Source organism: Grammomys surdaster, unplaced genomic scaffold (assembly GCF_004785775.1).
Source record: "Grammomys surdaster isolate TR1022 unplaced genomic scaffold, NIH_TR_1.0 372, whole genome shotgun sequence".
Lineage (NCBI taxonomy): Eukaryota > Metazoa > Chordata > Mammalia > Rodentia > Muridae > Grammomys > Grammomys surdaster.
Window position 1 is genome coordinate 8,407,609 of NW_021604791.1, and position 21,476 is coordinate 8,429,084.

The window sequence follows — 21,476 nt, forward strand, 5'->3', positions numbered from 1 at the left end:
TTTACCAAGAATCCTTCTACATAAGGGCCGTTTCCCATCTGCTTTCAGAGGCGACAAGCAGTTTGCTTGATTTCTGGTTTTTGAGTTTCCCAATCTGCCTGGAAATTATGATTCCCTTGCTATTCCCCACCCCCTGGTATTTTTAATGTTTGTGTTTGTACAAGAGACCAGGAAGACACTTGTCATACTTGAAGCCCATGGAACATTAGGGGAGTGGGCCTTAGACAAACCAGGAGCACATGTCTTGTCCTACGGCATTCATATCCAGAAATTAAAAAAAAAACACACATTAAATTATTCATTTATTTTGGAGTTCTAGGTGTGTATGCATGTAGACACACATATGCTATGGTGTATGTGTAGAGGTCAGAGGATAACTTGTGGTAATTGGTTCTCTCCTCCCTCCCACCATATTGGTCCCAGGACTTAAACTAAGATCAGCAGGTTTGGTGGCAAGCTCTTTTGCCTACTGAGCCATCTCAGTGGCCCCAGGAGAAGTGTAAATTACTATGCACCTGTGAGAATACTCACCTTCTGCCCTCCTTTTTTGCAGCCTCTCTTCAAATGAGGTGATTCAGCCCATTATAAATGAGACCTGTGCCACAGAGAGACTTTATTTTTTTTCAAATTATTTATTTATTTGTACTTGTCTGTGGCTTCTATGAGATACACATCTACACTCCATTTGGATGGCGGCTAATTGACACATTGTCCAACCCAGATCAAGAGTCCTCTGACCTTGGTTTTGCACTCTGTCATGATGAACAGCCTCCAGTTAGCCTCTTTCCCTGATAGCTCGTGTCATTGTGGTACTTGTCCCTAAGAATAAACAGGGCTATAGATGGGGCTCAGGAGTTGAGAATACTTGTTCCTCTTGAAAAAGGCCCCTTCCAGTTGTCCCCAGCACCCACAAGGCAGCTTACAACGCTCTCTGACTCTACTTCCAGGGGATCTGATGCTCTCGCCTGTTTCTGAGGGCACTGCTCACACATGGTGTTGCACATACATGTAGTAGGCAAAATGTCCATGCACATAAAGAAATAAATGTTCAAAACCATTTTATATGTAGCCTGTTTCTGAAACAGGGATGATGCATTGAATGGATATATTTTTCTTTCCATATCAGGCCATAGGTTGAGTTTTTTTGAGTAATGTTTGCAGAAAACATCTCTGCTTTATAATCTGGAACCTGAGATCACCTTTACTCAAAATCTCCAGCCAGTGACATCGAGAGAAATCCTTAAGTTCCATGTTTATGTATGGGAAGCAATCTAGATAAGCCGAATAAAGCCTGCTAAAGAGTGTTATGGATAAGGACTCTCTGGTACCTTCTTCCCAATAAATAATGTTACTGCTTTTAAGTTATCTGACAGTATTCATTAATGTCAAACTATATGTGAGATTTTTAAAAAAGAATTGTGCCTGAAGCTTATATCTAACTAGCCAGATTCAGTAGAATGTGTTATATTTTCATTCATTAAACATATAAATGATAACTATACCACAGAGAGGCTTGCTTTATTTATTTATTTATTTATTTATTTATTTATTTTTAGAATAATTTATTTTATGTATATGAGTACACGGTATCTGTCTTCAGACACACCAGAAGAGGGCATCAGCTTCCATTACAGATGGTTGTGAGCCACCATGTGGTTGCTGGGAATTGAATTCAAGTCCTCTAGAAGAATAGTCAGTGCTGTAAACCACTAAGCCATCTCTCAAGCACCAACGAGGCTTTGTAACTCATTCTACCTACCTACCATGAGCCACAGAAAAGCCAGGACAGTCTAATGAGATCTTTATTACAACCTTGTGTCATGTGACTGAATTCTGGGGCACACGCTGGCCTGCTGGGAACTCAGTTCTTCCCGTTTGTACTTGTACCTGCCTTCTACACACCCTGCCACATCCAGAAAGGGATCTTTCATGGCTGTTTGATGATTACATTTCAAACTGATTTAGGAAAACAACATGACATTTGAAAATTAGGAGTTTAAATGCTCCCAAGAAGTACCAAAGAAAGCAAGCCAGGATTTGTGGGGCAGGAAAGCTTCTACCCAGTTAAAGAGTTAGGCACCAATGGGCACCATCTTTAGGCCTGTGGTTACCTGTGCGAGAGAAGAAGGGGAATCTGACCAGCTCAGTATCACAAAGACATGTGACCACACACTACCTAGGACTAATTACCAAGCTACAGGGGCCTGATGCTTTTTAGACACTTAAAATGTTTTATTTTTTTAAACCCTAGCTGAACATTCTAAACATAAATATTCCATAGGCTTCTTAGTTGCCCATATTTTTTAATCAATATGAACTATTTCATCTTAAGTCAGCTTTTTCAAGAAGGGAGTGGTCAGAGAAAACAGAAAGAATTTTGTCGTCTGCCATACTTCCCTCCTCCTGACCCAAACTGGGCTACTCAGCACGAGGCATTTACCCAGAGGTTTGGGTTTCTCTATCACTACCATCTGTCTCTCTCTCTCTGCTGGGGAAGGTGAAAGGCCATCAGAGACACAGGCCAAGTGCAGTCCTGGTGCTCAGCCACTTGGTTCAGCTGTTTGGAAACCACCAAAAACGGGAAAGATGTATAAAATAGGCCAAATTTTTGCATCTGTGTATGGTTTGTGTGCACGTGCATATGTGTATTTACAAACACGTGAATGCATGTGCATGTGTAAACGTGTGCATGTAGAATCCAGAGCATGACATCAGGAATCTTGCTCTCTACCATATTTACTGAGACTGCTTCTTGCCGAAGCCGAGCTTGCCTACTTGACTAGTCTTAACTAGCCATCTCTCTCTGTGGATCCCTGAACTCTGGATTACATATGAGCCACCATTTTATATGGTTGGCTTTTATTTGAGTGGTACAAGATCTGAACAGTGGTCCTCAGACCTGTACAGTAAGTACTCCAGCCAACAAGCCATCACCTGAGGTCCATTATGTAAGAAAAAATTTAAACGTAGAAAAGCTTGCCAGGCTGGCAAAATTGCTCAATGGGTAAAGGTGCTTGCTGTCAAGCCTACTAGAATGGGTTTGATCCCTGGGACCCACACGGTGGAGTAAGAGAACCAGCTTCTGTAAGTTGTCCTCTGACCTGCATATGGCCGTTCTAGTGTGTGCCCCTCAAACTTCCACATATCCCATTAAAAAATATGATTTTAAATATGAAAGATGTGCTGATATTCATGAACAGGGAGTGTTCTGAGAAGTTGGCCTACTGTTATCAGAAATGGCTGACTTCCTTGAGAGATTCAGGACCCAGTCCAAGTTTATAAGATCCAGATTTCTACCATGATCCCCAGGCTGTTGCCTTTCCATGTTTAGTTTTCTGTTCTGCAATGTAAACTTCCCAGAGTAAACTCTTGGAATGTGTGGTGCTGTATTTGTGGTGCTGTAACTCTTTGATGCAAACGGGAGAACGTGTGTGCGTGGAGAGGCCCTGTGAGTTGCGTGCCCCATGTTCACTGTGTCTGTGTCTTCAGCCTGCAGCCACTTGTCACGAGAAGGTTGTAAGTGTCCGGAAAGACCCCAGCGAATCTCTTGGCATGACTGTTGGAGGGGGAGCATCACACAGGGAATGGGACTTGCCTATCTATGTCATCAGTGTTGAGCCCGGAGGAGTCATAAGCAGAGACGGAAGAATAAAAACAGGTACAAAATCAAGAGAATAAAGGCACTGGGGTGACAAGAGCCTGGAGAGGCATTAGCAGCTTGCTCAGTTCAAGGAGAGCATGTGAGAGGGAACTGGCCGTGACTGCTGTGTCCCTTTGAGCAGGGTGAGCATGATGTAACTGTAGTCTAAGCTTACCCTTCTTAGTGCACAGGAGTCAGCATGGGGCAGCTATGCTAGGAAAGCTAGAACCCCTGAACTTTCCAGGCTGAGCAGACAGCTACTGCACCCATGCGCGAGTTGCATCTAAAGCACAATTTAGTTCCATGCAATCTAACGGCCCTATGCATTCTGTGGATTGATCCAGTAGTGAAACTAATGTATGAATTCTACCAGTCTGTGGCCACATGGGATACATTTGTTGATAGATCTTGATTCGATGGTATAATTGAATATCACTCGTGGGACCTTGCCCATTGGTGAGAAATGAACCTCTGTTGGCCTCGAGTTCTGGGCTCCTCTAGAGAAAGGAAGGCATCCGGTTAAGGTATGTGTTCTCAATAACACTGTCCAAGCGTGTGAAGAGGTCACCTAGGTAGAGGAACAGTTGTGCTTTTAAGGGCTCAGATTTAAGGCAGAAAAAAAGTTTCTCAAATCCATTCACTTGAGTGTGGCATAGAACAGAATTTAGGCAGACAACCAAAGAGTGTTTCTTTCTTTCTATCCTTTGTTTTTTTTTGTTTTGTTTTGTTTTAAGTCAGCAAGCATTTGAGGATATCCCTTATGATTTTCCTCCTGTAGGGAGATCCATCTTAATTTCTCTTGCTGCTCAGCAAGCCCCAGGGAGAAGAATGAGCTCTGACAAGAAGTGACTTAATGAGATACCTCATAGCACATCACATTTAGGAGGAGTTTTGCACAGAGTAGGTGCTTAGCTAACGCAATGCACAGAGATGTATCAACTGTACTCCACCTCTGTGAAAGCTCAGATTCAGGACCATTCTTTGTCTGCCATGGGCTCCTGTGCCAGACACTGACTCCCACTTCCGTCCCTCTTTGTTGGTAGTGTCATACACGCCAGGCTCTGTGCAGGTACCGGAGCCTTTTGTCAATTGCTCTCATTGTGTGCTAAAGAAAATAGGAAATTAAAAGAGTGAAATTGCAGCTCGTCTTTGGTTAAATAGTAAAGGAAGCTATCTATGTGAGGCAGCAGGTGAACATCGGTAGGCCATCATTAGAGACTCCCAACAAGCCATTCCCACATGCCCTGCTATCTGCTAGACGGGACCCAGTCTCATGTCTCTATGAGTTGAAGATATGTGCCTCTCCTCACCCTGCCCATGTGCCCAGTCAGCCTCTGTCCTGTCACACAGAGCAGAATCCCATTTGCACTCAGTGAGGTTGCTTTTGCTTCTCTGGCCTCAGGTGACATTTTATTGAATGTGAATGGGATTGAGCTCACAGAGGTCAGCCGGACAGAGGCCGTTGCCATACTGAAGAGCACACCCTCCTCAGTGGTACTCAAAGCCTTGGAAGTCAAGGATCAGGAGGCCCAGGAAGACTGCAGCCCAGCAGCCCTGGACTCCAACCACAACGTGACCCCGCCTGGTGACTGGTCCCCATCCTGGGTCATGTGGCTGGATTTACCACAGTGAGTCCCAATTCAACACCCCTATGGATTCTATTTCTTAAACCACTCTTTCACTGTCTTGGGCTGATTCATGGACACTAGCATCTTGCTAAGACCCAGTCTTCTCTGTGGGGCTGTCTGAAATAACTGTCTTCTGTTGGCAAATGGAAATTCATATAGAAATCTTAGAGTGGAGGTGAAAGTCTTGACAGAGAAACTTCTAGGTATTCTTGAAGTGTGTGTAGTTACCAGATGGTTTATGTAGCAGGGAGTTCAGCTGACTGACAGAAGTTCAGCCTGTTTCCACACTCACGAGCTGAGTTGCTCTGCTCACGCCAAGTTTCATCTTTGCATGGGTAGGAGAGGGAGCTGCAGACCGGCTGTGGCCCTACTCTGAGGCTTCTAGAAGCTCTGACTATACACACAGCAGTACAGCAGAACACCGTGGCTTCAGAGAGTTAAATAGCTGCTAGCTGGGGATGCTTCTCAGAACATCTCTTTTCAGTGACTCTTCTGGAAAGTTCTTTAGGAAGCAATGAGGTTGCCATTTTTCTGAGGTATAACGGGAGCCTTGCAATGAACTCTAAAATTACCTGACCTGGATTCAGAGGATCCAGATGCACAAAATGGCTCTGTACATGAATTGACTATTTAAAGGACAGATAAAATTGATGTTTGCATCCTTGGACCAGAGCAAAATCTACTGGCCTTTAGATTGTTGTCTGCAAGTGGGCAGCTTAAATGTTCAAAACAGGTGTCACCATCGATAGAGCCATCAGAACAGGCAAACTAATGGAAGCAGGGTATTTATTTGGTTTAAAAAATTTTTCTTGAAGGTAGAGATAGTTCTTATTTATTTAGTAGCCTCAAATACAAACTGGTCCGGATTCCCTTTGGGGTTTCCACTAGTTGATAACATTACTTTCTACACCAGTAGGCCTTTAAAAGACCTTAAAATGTGGAACACTGAGCATTGGGGCCAATTATAGCTGTCTATAGCCAAACAGGAGACTACTATATTGAGTAAGATTTCCTTGAAATGAAATTTTGGAACTATAATCCCAAGTCTGTTTGTAGCTTTTGTTTGAAAGCTCCCTTGTTAGACTCTGTGTTCCTCTGTGTGAGACAGAGTGCACTGAGCGCATGGCTCCTCGCTTCCCTTGTGTGTCACCTGGCATTGGCAGTAATTCTCTGCTCTTGATGGGAAGAGTGAAAGGACACAAGATGACAGGATCTTCGGTGCCTTTCCCTATTCTTCCTCCCTGCAGTGTTTAATGACATGGTGAGCAGGTGAGAGGTACCAGAGCAACAGGAGTAGGAAGTAGCTCTCCTCTCCTGAACCTTCAGTCCACTCAGAAGTAACTAGCCTTATCCAGGTCCTGAGTATATGTCCAGGGAAAGTCTGTCTATGTCAATGGTTGATTGTTTCTGCAAAATCCTGATGAGCTTGGGCTTATAGGGTATGGAGCCTTGGCAGCCGCTCACGCTGTTGCTGGAGTATAAAAGCAGCCATAGACCATCCATGAACGAGAGCTCACAGGCTTGGCTGTAGTTTATGGTCCCAGTCTAGATATCAGTGTACTCACTCAAACACAATGGTGGCCTGTGAGCTCTTATGCTCCAAGATGTCTTGAAAATGCCCCATGACTTGGGGCATCATGATAGTGGATGTGCCACCTGTGTCCGCTTCCAGCAGGTGGCAGGTTAGGTGGATATCACACTATCGTGATTTAGGAGTGGCACCTATGAAGGTCAAGGTCAAGCTGTGAGAAGACAAAGCTGTCTCATACCTTTCCCTCCATATGTGGGCTGTCCCTTTTATATCTACCATTCAGAAGAGCTGTCCAGTCCTTTCAGCTCTCTGGGGACCCCAGATGTGTTTCCTGGATATCTGCTCTTGAATTTTTTTTCTTGATTCTTTTGGTTCTGTTTGCCTGTGTGGCTTGTTCTCAGCTGCTCCACTCCCTGTCGCTCAGTCGAACGGCTGCTCCTTTGTGACCACTTTCATTTCCTAGGGGCTTTTCCTCTCACACTTTCCTTCTATATGATACTCTTTCCTCAGTGTATTGTCTTTTTCTTTTTTTCCTTCCTTCCTCTCTCTCCCTTCACTCCTTTTGAGATAAGGCTTTGGTATGCAACCCAGGCTGCCATCCAACTTACAGCAATGCTCCTGTCTCTGCCTTCCAAGGATCGGGATTACAGGCCTGTATGACAATGTCTGGCATCATCTTTGAAATCTCGTCTGCACTGAGCTCTTGCTCATTACACAGAGCAATTGCTGCATGTTTTTTTTTTTTTTTTTTGGTTTTTCGAGACAGGGTTTCTCTGTGTAGCCCTGGCTGTCCTGGAGTTCACTCGGTAGACCATGCTGGCCTCGAACTCAGAAATCCGCCTGCCTCTGCCTCCCAAGTGCTGGGATTAAAGGTGTATGCCACCACTGCCCGGCAGCATGGGTATTTTAAATCATAGCAGTATGATTTATATGCCATAGAGGCATTTCACTTGTGTAACAGTTTTCTAGTGAGTGGCTTTCCTTATTTCTCCCCACCTGCTTTCTTGTGTAGCATTATTAACTCTGTTGGTTTTAATATCTTTTAGTGGGATTTTTTTTTCTCCTGGGCAACTGTCTCCTGAAGGCTGATAAGAGCCAGGGTGAGAGCCATATTCTGGGTATAGGGTTTCTGCATTCTCATAAACCGACTGAGGCCAGCCGAGCAGGCCACTCATGACCCCCTGCCATACTTGGGCTCCTTTTTCTCACGTGGGTATCTGCGTGGGTTCTCACTTTCTTCTCTGTCAAGCTGAACCTGGGAAACCTGTCTGCCCACTTCTGGTGTGGTTAGTGCAGGCACAGGGCCCTTTCTGCTGAATTTCCACTGCTGCTCTCCACCCCTTGCCAGCTCTCCTTCATACGTGGTAACTCTTAATTTTGCTTAAGATGACGGACTCTGAATTTCTGCTTCCAGGTTTCCTAGTCGGTTTAATAGTGAATTTAATATACAAAGGGACCTGTGTCTTCTTCAGTCTGCCATATGACACTTGAATACAACTACACTGGCACTTTCCAGGTCTCAGACCTGGCCTCATCTCAGTGGTACAGCTTCAGTTTCCGTGGGGTAGGGGTGTGTGTGGGGGGGTGGGCCTCCACTTACACTCACAGCTCTCTCCTTGAGTGCTCAAAGCCCTTACCAACACAGCAACATTACATGTCTCATGATGGAGAAAGTGGAGGGAAGTGATGTAGTAAGAGATTTCACACCACACCTTGGCAAAATTAAATTCTACCTGAATTGTTAGATTTAGACTACAACATGCCCAGAAATGTCTGATTTACAAATACATTTCACCTTTCACCTGACGAAGCATGAGAAAGAATATTTACCCCAATATCTAATCTTGCCAGTTACCTAAAGCCCTCCCCGACGCAGTGAAGAAGCATGTGTCAGCAGCAAGCCTAGAATCAAGAAACTGTGGCGCTCTATACTGAGATGCAATGCAACAGAAATCCAAGCCAAAGTGGGTAGCCTTAGTACACCACGCTGGCATTTCCTGTGTGGAGTCAAATGGCCAGGAGTAAGAGTAGGTGATCAAGATCCAGATAAAAGTGCATTAGTAGTCCTGTGCTCCGTGCTGGCACTGTATGCTGAGAGACCCCTGTAGCAGCTCCAGACGCTCTGCCAGCTATACACATTATCAACTGCCATTCAACAGAGAACACCGGTGACATTTTACTTCGTTGGCTCTCAGGGCCCACATTCCACATCTGGAAGTTCTTCAAAGCATGTTCTCATCTGGACTAGCATGATAGAAATATGCATTAACTCAGTTCTCTTCTTGCCCAAGACTTTAACCCTTTCCTCTCCTGAAGCCCCTGACATACTTTAATCGGGATTGTTAATATGGAAGGGGAAGGAAACAGGCATCCGTGTCTTCTTTTTCTTGCTAAAGTTTGACACTTAGATCATGAGCTAGGTCCATTGTGTTGGGACATCGAAGCCATGCAGTGTAAGGGCAGCTATGAAGCCACTAACGTTTATGAACCCTAAGACTAGAGTCTCTTCTGGGGGCTTCACATGCTCTGTGACTCAGAAGGAAACTAAGGCTCAGAGCTGTCAGATGACACGCTCACGCCGCATGGCTGAGCTGCAAGCTAAGCCTGCTATTCCTGAGTCTATGATTTTCATCACGGAGCATTAGAAAGCTGGAAGAATCCTCAAGAGATTGCTAAGCCTGTATTTAGCTTTAGCCGATTTACGTCTTTGTTATTTTGTTTTCTACCATAAAGTGAGTTCTGGAGGAGCTCCTATAACAGAATCCTGCACCAGGACAGTACAGATAGCTTTCACTGCTGCTTGCTACTTAGTCTATAATTTCTTGTCATTACTCTTAGCTCCTTCCCTGTGATTGAAAAGTCCCATCCGTCAGAAACCAAATGGCCACAGCATTTCAAGAGCAATGTTATTTTTAAAAACACATTGAACACTTGCCCCTATGCCTTTCTATATTCAATATGTAAAATGATGTATTTTAATGTTTACTATAACAATGAGTAGACCCTTAAAAAAAAAACAAAACCCTAGTATTTCAGAAGGCCTGGAACTACTGTTGAGTAGACATTACTGATTAAACAACGAACGTAGACATTACTGATTAAACAACGAACCCCGGATGTACTAAGAGAAGCCTTTTATTGACTTCAGAATCTAGAGGATAAAACACCTGATAAAAACACCTGTCATTCTGAACTACAAGAGTCATGAAAAGTTACCACAGAATGCTCTGCCTCGTAACTTAGAGCCTCATTTGAGCAGATTTTTTTTTTTAATCCCATCTGGATTGGATGAGCCCCTTGCCTATGTGGTTAAGTATCAGCTAAAGAGAGACACTTTGTTCACGAGCTCAACAGCACATGGTGGCAGAGTGCGAGCAACAAGCATTAACACAGGAGCCCTAACACAGGAGTTAGCCACAGGAAGAGGCTTGCTACATTCTACCTAGAGTTTAAAATTAGTGGTAATGTTTACAAGTAAGTTAGAGCAAAAAGCTGAACTATCCAAACAGACAGGGCTAACAAAATTAAGACGACCTTTTGTAAAAGGACAGAAACTGGTATGTGATCAACTTTCTGTTCTCAAAATAAGCCTAATCTACTGTTTTCCAAACTTGGCCATTGCTTTTCTTCTATAAATACATTAATACAGACTTGGTGTTTTAGATTTGTGATTCCAATATAAAAACAGTGAGAGCTTTAAAAAAAATAAAAAAGAGACAATGCATCAAATGAAGTCCAAAGTATCCAAAATTATTAAATTCTCTATGGCTAAGGTAATGCAATAATCCAAAGTATGGAGACTCAATTCGTGATCTCTGCTGCTTCCGAACCACAGGAAGTACATTATGATTCAATCCAGTCAGAGACGTGGGCTTGAACCTGTCCTGGCTAATGGACACAGTTTATGTCCTAACGTTAAACTTGTTTTGGCTTTTTGATTTTAAGAGGCAGTGCCTCCTTTTCTGAGTAAACCTCTGACTTAAACCTAGGCAAGGTTGCAATGCTTTGTTGAGTAAACTGGCATAGGAGGAGGAATAGAGGAAATTAAAAAAAAATTAATTTATAAGTGTCTTGGCTACATGTAGGTATGTATACCACATGTATACCTGGTACCTGTGGAGAGCTAAAAAGGCTGTTTGGATTCCCTGGAGCTGTAGTTACAATTATAAGCCATCATGTGGGTGCTGGGAACCGAACCTCGGTCTTCTGGAAGAGCAACAAGTACCCTTCATGGCCGGGCAACCATTCTAGCTTCAAGCCTTCGTTTCTTGAGCAGCTCAAGGCTTCTCATTCTTAATTCACTGAGTTAAATTTCCCTGTGCGCCTAACCATAATCACACTGGAAAAATGACCAAAGTCCTTGCCATTCCTTACACCAAATCTTTCCCAATTAGACCTAAATAAAAGAATGAGCTCAGAGGAGGAAAAAGCTCACACTCACATCCAGAGGGTAGTCACTGATCTGAACCAGCTGCCAGGTTTCCCAGGGGGCAATGAAGTAATGCAAGAGGAAAAAACCGGTCATCAGTCCCAACTAACCAGTCTGACGCTGACAGAGCTTAACATAAAGAGGTTTTGCTGCTACGACAGAACAAGAGGGTAGGAACGTGAGTCCCTTCCTGAACGCATGCTACAGGAAGACAAGGATTTTGCGTATCACAGACATTCTCCAAGATCAACAGCACGGTTCATACTCAGACATCTAAAAGTTGACCTAAGCCAATGTCTTTTTCAGTATGAAGAGTCGAAACAGATACACTTGTAATATAATATTGACTAGATTCATAATTTTAGATAGTTGTGTTTACAGCTGGTCAACATAAAATATTTGGTCAAATAAGGCCCACAGAAATACTTACTCAAAAAACAAAAACAGAAAACCACACAAAACAACCCCCCCCCAAAAAAAACAAATGGTTCAAAGACTGAGAAGCATTTCAGTTTCAGAGACTATTCTATATACCTAGTTATATGTTCTAGGGTGTTAGGACTGGAAGAGTGGACAGGAATCATTTAATTACTACTTTCCTACCCACCCAAAGAAAACAGGCAGGGCACATGTCAACCAAGGTGTGAATGTGTGATGCCTTTTCTATAGTCAGACAAATTGGAACTGAACAGTGTAGCATCTGGTACATACACCACAGCTCCTACAGGACGTGTGTGCTACTCACAAAAGGGTTATGCAAACTAAGACCAGTACTTAAGAGTAGAAATGAGTTTTCACTAAGTGAAATTTATGGTTTTTTTTTTTAATCATTTCAATGAAAGAAAATCTTATACATGATGTATGGGTACCTCAATGCCTCTACAACAAAAAAATGGACTTATTTCAAGTGAAAGGAACAGTATAAAATAGGCTATTGTATTAGTCGGGGTTCTCTAGAGGAATATATATATAATCTCCATCTCCAAGACTAGCCATCAAGGCTGTTAAATGACGAGAAGAATCAGCAGTCAGTGTAATCACCAAACTTCATTGCTTAACATTTCACAAGATCATTTTTATTGATTATCAAAAAAGCAACTGATTATTTTAAGGTACAGTCTAGAAACAAAACATCTTCATTTCTACCAACATAAAAATACTATCTTCCAGTCAAAAGCAGTTCCTAGACCATAGATACACGTGGTAGACAAGAGATCCTAGAGCGACCCCCATCTTCCGACACACTGTCTACTGGAATGCAGCTGTTTGCACTTAGCTCTGACAGCCTCGACTCTCCTCGCTGAAGGTTGTACTGGTTCTCAGGCCAGCTGTGCTCCTCCTCCCTTTCCTTTGTACTCTGCTGCGGCTCTGCCATGTTCTTTTCCTACAACTGCTCCATTGTTTCTGACCCAGTTTCCGTTCACTTTGTCTACAGTCTTCTCTAAGTTTGTCTGAGTATAAACCAGTGTTTTCCAAGGGTCAACAGAAAGTCTACAACTTGAAATTCATTAGCATAAGTTAAAATTATTGTCTTTGCAATTAACCGCTAATTTAGAGAATGTTTGTCTTCTTTAAAAATTATGTAAGCCCCCAAGTGTATAAAAGTTATATTCCCTCAGTATGTTCCATTGTGGGTTATCATTAGAATTACTGAGACACATCCAACTTTTGGCTCATGCATTTCTGCTATGGAAAAAGAGAGATCAAATACAAAAGCTGACTAAGCATAAAAAGTTGCTGTCATTTCTGAAGGAGACGTATGCGGTATTTTTCATTTTAAAAGTGTCTCCCAAAAAAATTAATGAGAGAAGTCACAACTAGTAAAGTCAACTGCACACACACTAATCATATTCTATTTCAGGTACTTATATAACTGTAAAGATGTGATACTGCGAAGGAACACGGCCGGAAGCCTGGGCTTCTGCATTGTGGGAGGTTATGAAGAATACAGCGGAAACAAACCTTTTTTTATCAAATCCATCGTCGAAGGAACACCCGCATACAATGACGGAAGGATTAGGTAATGATTACTTAGCAAAATATAATATTCAAGTATTTTGTTTTCTACATGTAAAAACTTGGCCCCACTTGAAAGATAACATAGGTTATACTTTCCTAAAGAGTGAGAATTTAAAACATGAGTGTACTAGTTAGGTAGTAAGGAATCCAAAACTATGACCGGCCTTGGTCCCACCTTGCAATTTCCTATATACTAACTACTATACCTTCTAACACAAGCTGAGTGGAGCTTGGAGAATTTATGTGAAGAAGGAAAATCAGATCAGAATTAAAATGGACAAATATGGCAAACTCCAGGACCACCAAGTCCACTTTGAGGAGCTTCAAGCATGAACTAGTTCTGATCACAATGCTGTGTTTTGTTTTTCCAGATGTGGTGACATTCTTCTCGCTGTCAACGGTAGAAGTACGTCGGGTATGATACACGCTTGCTTGGCAAGGATGCTCAAAGAACTCAAAGGGAGAATTACTCTTACCATTGCTTCTTGGCCTGGTACTTTTTTATAAAATCAATGATGGATCTTAGAAAAATCACAGATAGGCTAGGTAAAATTGTATTTATCTTGTCAATTTTTGTATTTAAAGAATATATTGTAAAAAATGCCAGAAAAAGTATGACTTACGAAAGCAAGTTACACCTCAGAGAATGTTCTCAAAAATAAAAACTAATGATAATTTTTATCTGGTGTGGAGGCTTTCTCATCACTCCAACTCTTGTGTTCATATTTTTATTCTTCAATAAAAAGCCCATAAAAACTTACATGGCTTGTATGCCACACCTACTTCAAGTCAATTACAAATATGGTATAAGTGGAGTTGAAGACACAGCACATTGTGGGCATTTAAGTTTAATGGCAGAGGATTTAAACAAGAAATGAGGATCTTCTAAGCGACAGACGTCCTCTTACTGGCAGCTCGAACTGTCTCATCCTTTCACACACCATGTCCCAGTCCCACCGCTGATCTGGAACCCCCTCTCGGGGTTAGTCCAGATTTTAACCTGTGTTCTAGTTTTAGCAAGAAATAACTGATCTAACACTACTGTCGCCGAGTTTATTTTTATTCTTAATGTGGATATGGTATAAAAAATATCTCATGATCTATACTACCACTGAGCCTTGGAAACATGTTAACAGCAGCCAGAGCACCTTGACCCTTGCTCAAACAGATGGTCATGAAGTGGTCTGATGATGCTGTGCCAGTCAAGTTCATGTGCCTGCTGGGAAGCACACAAGTTACATCATAGGGGCCACCCAAATGCCTCATACCATTTATGCATTTAGATATACAAACCGTCCACTTAGTTACTATGGACCCAAATTCAGAACGCTGAAAACCTGCTATCAAAAACTGTGATATCAAGACTGTGTCCATGTTCCTGAAGATGCAGGAGTGTCATAGCAGTAAGACGAAGCTGGCTTCACTTCAGGAGGGGTCTGCAGCACAGCCCCTCTCTGCAACAGTATCCCACTAACGAGAAGGCTAGCCACGATGAGTCCTTGACCTGAATTCACCATACTGTGTACATATGGCCAACCTTGGCTCTAAATCCCCTGCTGACTTTTTCACATTACTTTCTTAGATATAAAGTAATTTTTGTCTTTTATTTTTTAAATATTACAAGACAAAGATTTTTAACTTAACACAAAAAAAATGCACACTTTTATTTTGGAAAAGAAAAAGTTAACGTTTCATTCTAACAGAACAAGATTAAAGGTATATTTCTTAAACATTATCCAGAAAAATAAGGAGATTTACAGCATCTATTTCTGGGACTGACGTACACAGGAGGTGGAGCCTACTCAGCAGGGGCGGCTTCGGTGCTCTCCTGTTCGGGTACCGGCTCGCTGCCAGCCTCTTTTCCTTCTTTGCTTCTTTTAGACTTTTTGTGCTTGTGTCTTCTGTGACTGTCCCCTTCTTCACTTTCATGACGACGTCTACTATTACTGCAAGAAAAGGAATTGTGTTTAACCATGGGGACAAAATCAGTCTGGTCTAGCCAATCAATGTAAGCCTGGATTTCGGAAGAACTTGTTTTCTGATTTCGGAGTTATTCTGCATGGGATTTTACACATAGATTACATTTGGGGGTTATCTTCACCCATACCATCCTAGATTTCCAGTACCCACTTCTTTGTTCTGAAAGACTTTTATGCAACTCTTTTTCTGAAAGTCTTTACAACTGGGTCAGCAGGAAATACTATTTTATAGGGTGAATTTTCAGACACAATAGGCATTAATTAAAATTGATTCTAATTTATTTTAAAACCACAGGCCCCAAATTTTTTCCTTAAGTCAAACAGCACTTCAATATTTTATTATAAAGATTGTGTCATATGCCCAAATTCCCCTCTATCAAGTAGCTACTGTAAAACAAACAAAAACTACCCAGACATCTTATTTTTACCCCATGCTAATTTTGTCTGGAAGATATTAAAAGAAGTGCAACCTTGTTAGATTTAAAAATTGTTTTTGATGCTCATAAGGAAAGAGCCACACCAGGTTGTTCTTGGTCTTTCAGTTAGGAATAGTCTACACATAGCTAGTTGGAACTGGGTCACTACTAAAAGAGCAAACCTGCGAGAGGACTTGTGTCTTGTTTCCTCCTTCTCTCTGTGCCGTCGTTCTCTGTGCCGCTCCTCTTTCTCCCGACTCGCTCTGTGGCGCTCATAGCCTCTCTCTGCATACTCCCTGTATCGGTAGCGTTCTTCATCACTGCAATGCAAGTGCAAACACTGATACCAGGACTATCATTTAGCTGACTGAAAAGGAAGAGCTTCTGAAGCCCAACAGAAACCAGCACGTTAACTTGTATTTGCTGGACCTAGTCACAGATCAGTGACACATCTAACTTAAGAAGGCAGTGCACTAAAATAATGGCATCCTGTTTTATCTGTTTTAATGGCAGAGGTTTCATATTATGTCACATTTTATTTCTGAAAAAGAGAGACCTGCAGTTGATTTAAATTTTAATCAACAGATATTTCTTTTTGCTCTCAGTTTATAATTATATGTATTTATATATCTCAGATATATGGGGGAAGACTCTTATCTGCAAAGCACCGGCCATGTATTAAAGATTCCAATAGTATATGGCTCACAGTGGCTTCTACAGTAGAAGGCAAACAAAAGAGGTTAAATTTTTTTTAAGTGTTTGCTTTTTACTAGCAGAAATAGTACCATTTCCACCAAGTGCAGAATAAACATGAGGGAAAGAGAGCCATAGCAGCTGCATTCCCACACAGAGCACACAGCCTGTCCATCTCAGCTACTTCACCCACACCCATCTCTGTCCCTACCTACTGTGTATGTTAAAGATGACATGTGGCTAAAAACTTGAAATGCATGGATACAAATTACAGCTCTATTTTCTAGAGATTACACACATGTAGTACCTTGCTTGGCTTTTTCTGATTTGTATTTGATACAAAAGTCAAGATTTCAAAACCCAGTATCAGATAATTCTGTTATTTAAAATAAACATCTTTTAGAATACTGTCAAAAGTTTTAGTTTTAAAAAAATGTTCAATAAAAATAATTTGGAACTTGCGTGTAGCAACAAGATGCTCAAGAGTCTGCCTGGAATCAACAGGCTCAGGAGAAAGCATAAGCTGTATAGAACAAAGCAGCCTGTGACCACCTAGCGAAAGGAGTGGTCAGTAATGATACTCAATGCCAGAACATACTGCTGCCCAAATAATGACCTGGGAAATATTAAGACTGTAAAGTGTTTTATAAAAACATGTCTTATACACACATACACATGTATGAGTACAGCTATGTTTTTCCCTAAGGAGCATGTTATTGATAGGCAGTGCAGAGTGGCAGTGTGTACACGAAAGTACAGCACATTCTAAGCCTGTGCCACTGGGAATGCTAGAACGTGACTCCTTTAAATCTCTAGGTTTCTATGTAACTGACAATCTTTTTCAAGGTTTCCGTGAAACCAACAGTAGTGTTGCTAAGGTGCTTGGTGTGAGAGAAAGCAATCCGTAAGTGGGACTTTTGCCCTGACGGGAGAGCTCAGTGGGGAAAGGTACTTGCTGCCAAGCCTGGCAACCTAAGTTTGATCCCCAGTTTCCTAACTGTAGAACAAATGAATTGACTCCTACAAGTTGTCTTCTGAGCTCGAAGGGGCACTAGGGGATGAGCATGTGGACAAAGCACATTATAAATAAATGGAATCATTCAAGAAATTTGGTGCTTACATTTTCAGAAGCAGATCACTTCCTATAAAGGCTTCTGGGCCTCTAATAATTCTCTCCAAAAGAAGACAAACCAGAACAGTGGTGACAAGTGAGTATCACAAATAACTCCATCAACAAGTGAGGTTTTCTTTGTAACGACTCCAACTAAGCTTGCTTGCATAAAACAACCAAGGCCAGTTACTTCACAATTTCATCATACGAAGCCCCCCTTTCCCCTCTTCGCCCTAGAGCCGATTCTTGGAGCCCATGAACGCTGTCGGCGGGCAGTCCTATGAACAACCGAGCGTGGGGAGCTGGCTCTTCATGCACACAGCAGCAGCAGCTCTCCAGCCCTTTCTGATACACACCACAGTGCAAAGTTCCAGGCCTGGAACTCATGAAAGCACATTTTCTAACATCCTATAGCAACCAGCCTTCTTTCTGGCCCTCAGTTCAACTGCCTTAAACCAGATGTTAAAACTGCTCTGTAATTCTCAAAACAGTGACCTGTAATCTGTAGTGCAGCGCGTACTATATATGTTTTGCTTTTAGAATAATTTTTGCCAGTCTTTAGAAACAAACAGATTTTATTTCCCATGTGTATTTCCCAGTACAGTTTTCCTAGGACAAGTCAGAACATCAAATTCCTCTACCTTTTGCATTTCTGGCCTTAAGCTTTTCCTAAAATTTAAGTAATGCCCTAAAACTCAGCAACCTGAAAATGAAAACACGGTTTAACAACTAACATTTTCTAATGTAGCAGAAACTCAGTAGCCCCTGTGTGTGTGAGCACTAAGACCCTCGACCATGACACATTTTATAGACGATATGCTACTTCAAAGGTACATTTCAACCACATCAGAAACTGGTCAACTTCCTGAAGAAGAAAAAAAAAAAATCACTTCTGCCCTTGAACTTAAGCAGAACTGTGCGCGTCGGTGGTTGTGCACGTCGGTGGCTGTGGCCAGCACTGTAAACCTCACTAACATGCATATGCCATACTGTCATTTCTTATTTGATCAATAAAATTGTATTAAATACCTACTATGTGTTACGTCATGAGCAACCTGGTTGGGAGGAAAGGCATTTTTGTCATCTTTTCCAGTTCTCTGCCATACACTCTTTGACTGAAGTCAGCTTAACAGTACTATGAATTTAATGTGTAAAGACAATGTACAAATATTTATGCATTTTAGGATACAGCACTATTTCTGGCTTAGAACAGGACTCAAAATGTCATTCACATGAATGAAACATTAAAATAATAGATGGGACAACTCAGCATATCAGTATTAATCAGTATCAGAATACGTATTTAAAGTGGCCATTTTGTTTTAAAATAATACACATTAGGAATGTATATGAATTACCAGCTAACTTAATTAAACGTTTATCTAAAGCAGGATGGAGACTAGCATGAGAGAGCAGGCTCGGCCAGTCCACGATTCTCCATGTGGCCTAATCATAATCGATCATTAAGAATTATGTTTAGGTGACAAGACAGAGATCTATGAGGTATATCAAATCCCTTTTAAGGGCCAAGTGAACAACCTGGTTTGAAAATTGCAGTTTACAGCACTTCAAACCCCCAAGAACAAAATGACTATGATCTCAAAATGGCGTTTCTAACCACACCTGAAGTACTCCTTTCCCAGTGAACCGGAATTCATCTCCTCACATCAAATAAAACTGAGTAACAATAACTGTGCTCAATGGCCTGCACATCCCACAAACCTGTTGAAAACACTTGGGGTAGGGCTGTGGTCCCGCTCCCGCTCCCGCTCCCGGGTGCGCTCCCTTTCTCTGTCCCGGTCTCGCTCTCGCTCTCTGTCCCGGTCTCTCTCTCGGTCTCGGTCCCGGTCTTTTTCTCTCCGTGCATAGTAGTCCCACTGCTTGGTGGTGTCCACAAGGCTAGGCCATGAAGGAGCGGAACTGGTAAGGTGGGGAAAGGCAACTAAAGGGAAGAAGCACATTAAAACAGAGGTATGATACTCAGTAGTGTATTCTATTTGCCAAGAATAAGAAACCACAAACTTTCCCATATCGAAAACAGAAACAAGAAGACACTGTTCATTCCCCAGCACCCACAGGGCACTGTCTGTAATTCCAGTTCCAGGGGAATCAGATGACACCTTCTGGTATCCAGGAGCACTGCATACATGCACATAGTACATAGATATACATGTAAGCAAGGCACGTGTGTGTGTGTGTGTGTGTTATCTTTTATAAAAGTCCATATTTTGAATACATGAGTACATGATACAAAGCACATGGGAAAAGGATTTGAGAGGAATGGCTTCATGAAGATGAAGGGGTTCCCAGCACTGGCTCCTGTTCCAGAGGACCCAAGTTTGATTTCCAGCACCCAAATGGCAGCTCAAAATCATCTTAACCCCCGTTCCAGAGGAGCTGACTTTCCATGGGCACCAAGGATGCTTGGGGTTAATATACAGACAGACATACAGGCAAAACACTCATGCTCAAAAAAAAAATAAAATAAATTTTAAATATTTCTTTAAAACAGAGAAACAGCCTATATGAAGTTTGGGTCATAGGGCACATACTCTCCAGGAGGACTGTGGGTCATAAATCTCTTCTTCTTTCACTTGTTTCTGTCCTGGCTAGCAGGGAAATGGTACAGCTTCATTACACACCACCACCACACAGGCTTAAGAGTCATGGGTTTGTCTAAGTTATGGATATGAACCTTTAAATCTGTGAGCCAAAATAATGATGAAAAAAAAAAAAGCTTGTCTCCTAATATTCCTAAAAACTTTATTTTTAAATTGGGTCTCACTTCATAAGCAGTCTTCAGATCATATCCAGAAAAGTTATTATTTTATGTTGCTCAAGGGTACAAGGATAAATTATAAATTCTAAAATAAACAAAATGAAGGTAAAACAGAACAGCAAAGAAGCTGTCTGTTGTCTTTATTGTAAAGCTTCATTTTGCTAAGATAAAGAGAAGACAAACAAAGACTGACTCACCGAGGAGCTCAAGCCTCACTACCATTTTTAGCAACAACAACAAAAAATATCTTTAAAATTAAGGGCCATATGCTCCTTGAAACAAATTCCTGAACACTTATAAAGCATTAATATAAACAAACATTATTTTCCTATGTTGGGGAAATAAAAAGCTACGTGTAATATGTCTCATCACATTTGCTTTATTGTGCCAGTCTGGAAACCTGACTTGTTCTGTCTCCAAAGTTAGTCTATGCTGCCGGTGGGAGCACAAGCTCTCTAGGGTTCAGCCCAGCACACCTGCAATTCCTAAGTTATGGCTCCCTTACTCCATGCCCTGAACAGCATACCCACTGTCACCCACTGTTCTACTCTGAGTCACGAGACTCCTCTCACTCAGTTCTCAAGTTAGCTTCTTTTCTGTCCAGTCACTGGCTATCTCCCTACTGACAGATGAATTTAATCAGGATAACCATTATAACTCACCACACCCATAACTTAGTAGTGTACAGCATTTTAAAGTAAATAAAGGAGCATCGGAAGCCTTTGGAGTGCATAAAATTGTTAAAAGTGAAAAAAGAAAGGCAGGCGGTATGGGTGGATGACAGTAACATACACATAGCTTACAAAACAGAACGAAAATAAAGAAAGAAGACTAAGGTTACCTGGATGCCAGGACTCATGGACACTGAGACTGAGGTAAATCCTGAACAGCTTCAGGAAAAGCTGAACTCTCAATACCTACTGTACCACAATCTTTCTAAAACATCAACTGATAAATAAAGTATATTTGCTGAAGCAGTCTGACAGAGATACAGACTTAATTCTTTCAATTGCTATTTCTTAGTTACTCGGCTAACTTAACCCATGAAAACATGTTTCTATGTCTTTATCACTGCGTACTTTGCTGCTTCTCAGTGGATCTGGGTGGTAACTTACCATTGCCATAGGGAAATGCTCGTGCAGAACGGCTGTCGTAACCAGAGGAATGGCCACTGTGGAGGAAAGAAGTATCTTTATATCTGATGCAAATTCGTACTCAATCTTAATAGTTCAGTGGACACAAAAAGAGAGC

General features: G+C 41.8%; 2 protein-coding genes across 10 annotated transcripts in view; one reads left to right on the plus strand and one right to left on the minus strand.

Annotated features, from left to right (window-relative positions):
• Window positions 1–13,928, plus strand: part of Lnx1 (ligand of numb-protein X 1) — a 108,602-nt gene extending 94,674 nt beyond the window's left edge. For 3 of the 4 annotated variants that reach the window (XM_028780811.1, XM_028780812.1, XM_028780815.1), the window contains 4 exons: window positions 3,490–3,658; window positions 5,043–5,268; window positions 13,090–13,248; window positions 13,619–13,928. In XM_028780811.1, coding sequence (XP_028636644.1) covers window positions 3,490–3,658; window positions 5,043–5,268; window positions 13,090–13,248; window positions 13,619–13,754 — 690 coding nt within the window. In that variant the 3' untranslated portion in view covers window positions 13,755–13,928. The remainder of the gene's footprint in view (window positions 1–3,489; window positions 3,659–5,042; window positions 5,269–13,089; window positions 13,249–13,618) is intronic. The other variant, XM_028780813.1, reaches the window with a different exon arrangement.
• Window positions 12,283–21,476, minus strand: part of Fip1l1 (factor interacting with PAPOLA and CPSF1) — a 58,425-nt gene continuing 49,231 nt past the window's right edge. For all 6 annotated transcript variants that reach the window (XM_028780819.1, XM_028780818.1, XM_028780816.1 and 3 more), the window contains 4 exons: window positions 21,341–21,396; window positions 19,169–19,388; window positions 15,825–15,962; window positions 12,283–15,193 (listed from right to left, as the gene is read on the minus strand). In XM_028780819.1, coding sequence (XP_028636652.1) covers window positions 15,046–15,193; window positions 15,825–15,962; window positions 19,169–19,388; window positions 21,341–21,396 — 562 coding nt within the window. In that variant the 3' untranslated portion in view covers window positions 12,283–15,045. The remainder of the gene's footprint in view (window positions 15,194–15,824; window positions 15,963–19,168; window positions 19,389–21,340; window positions 21,397–21,476) is intronic.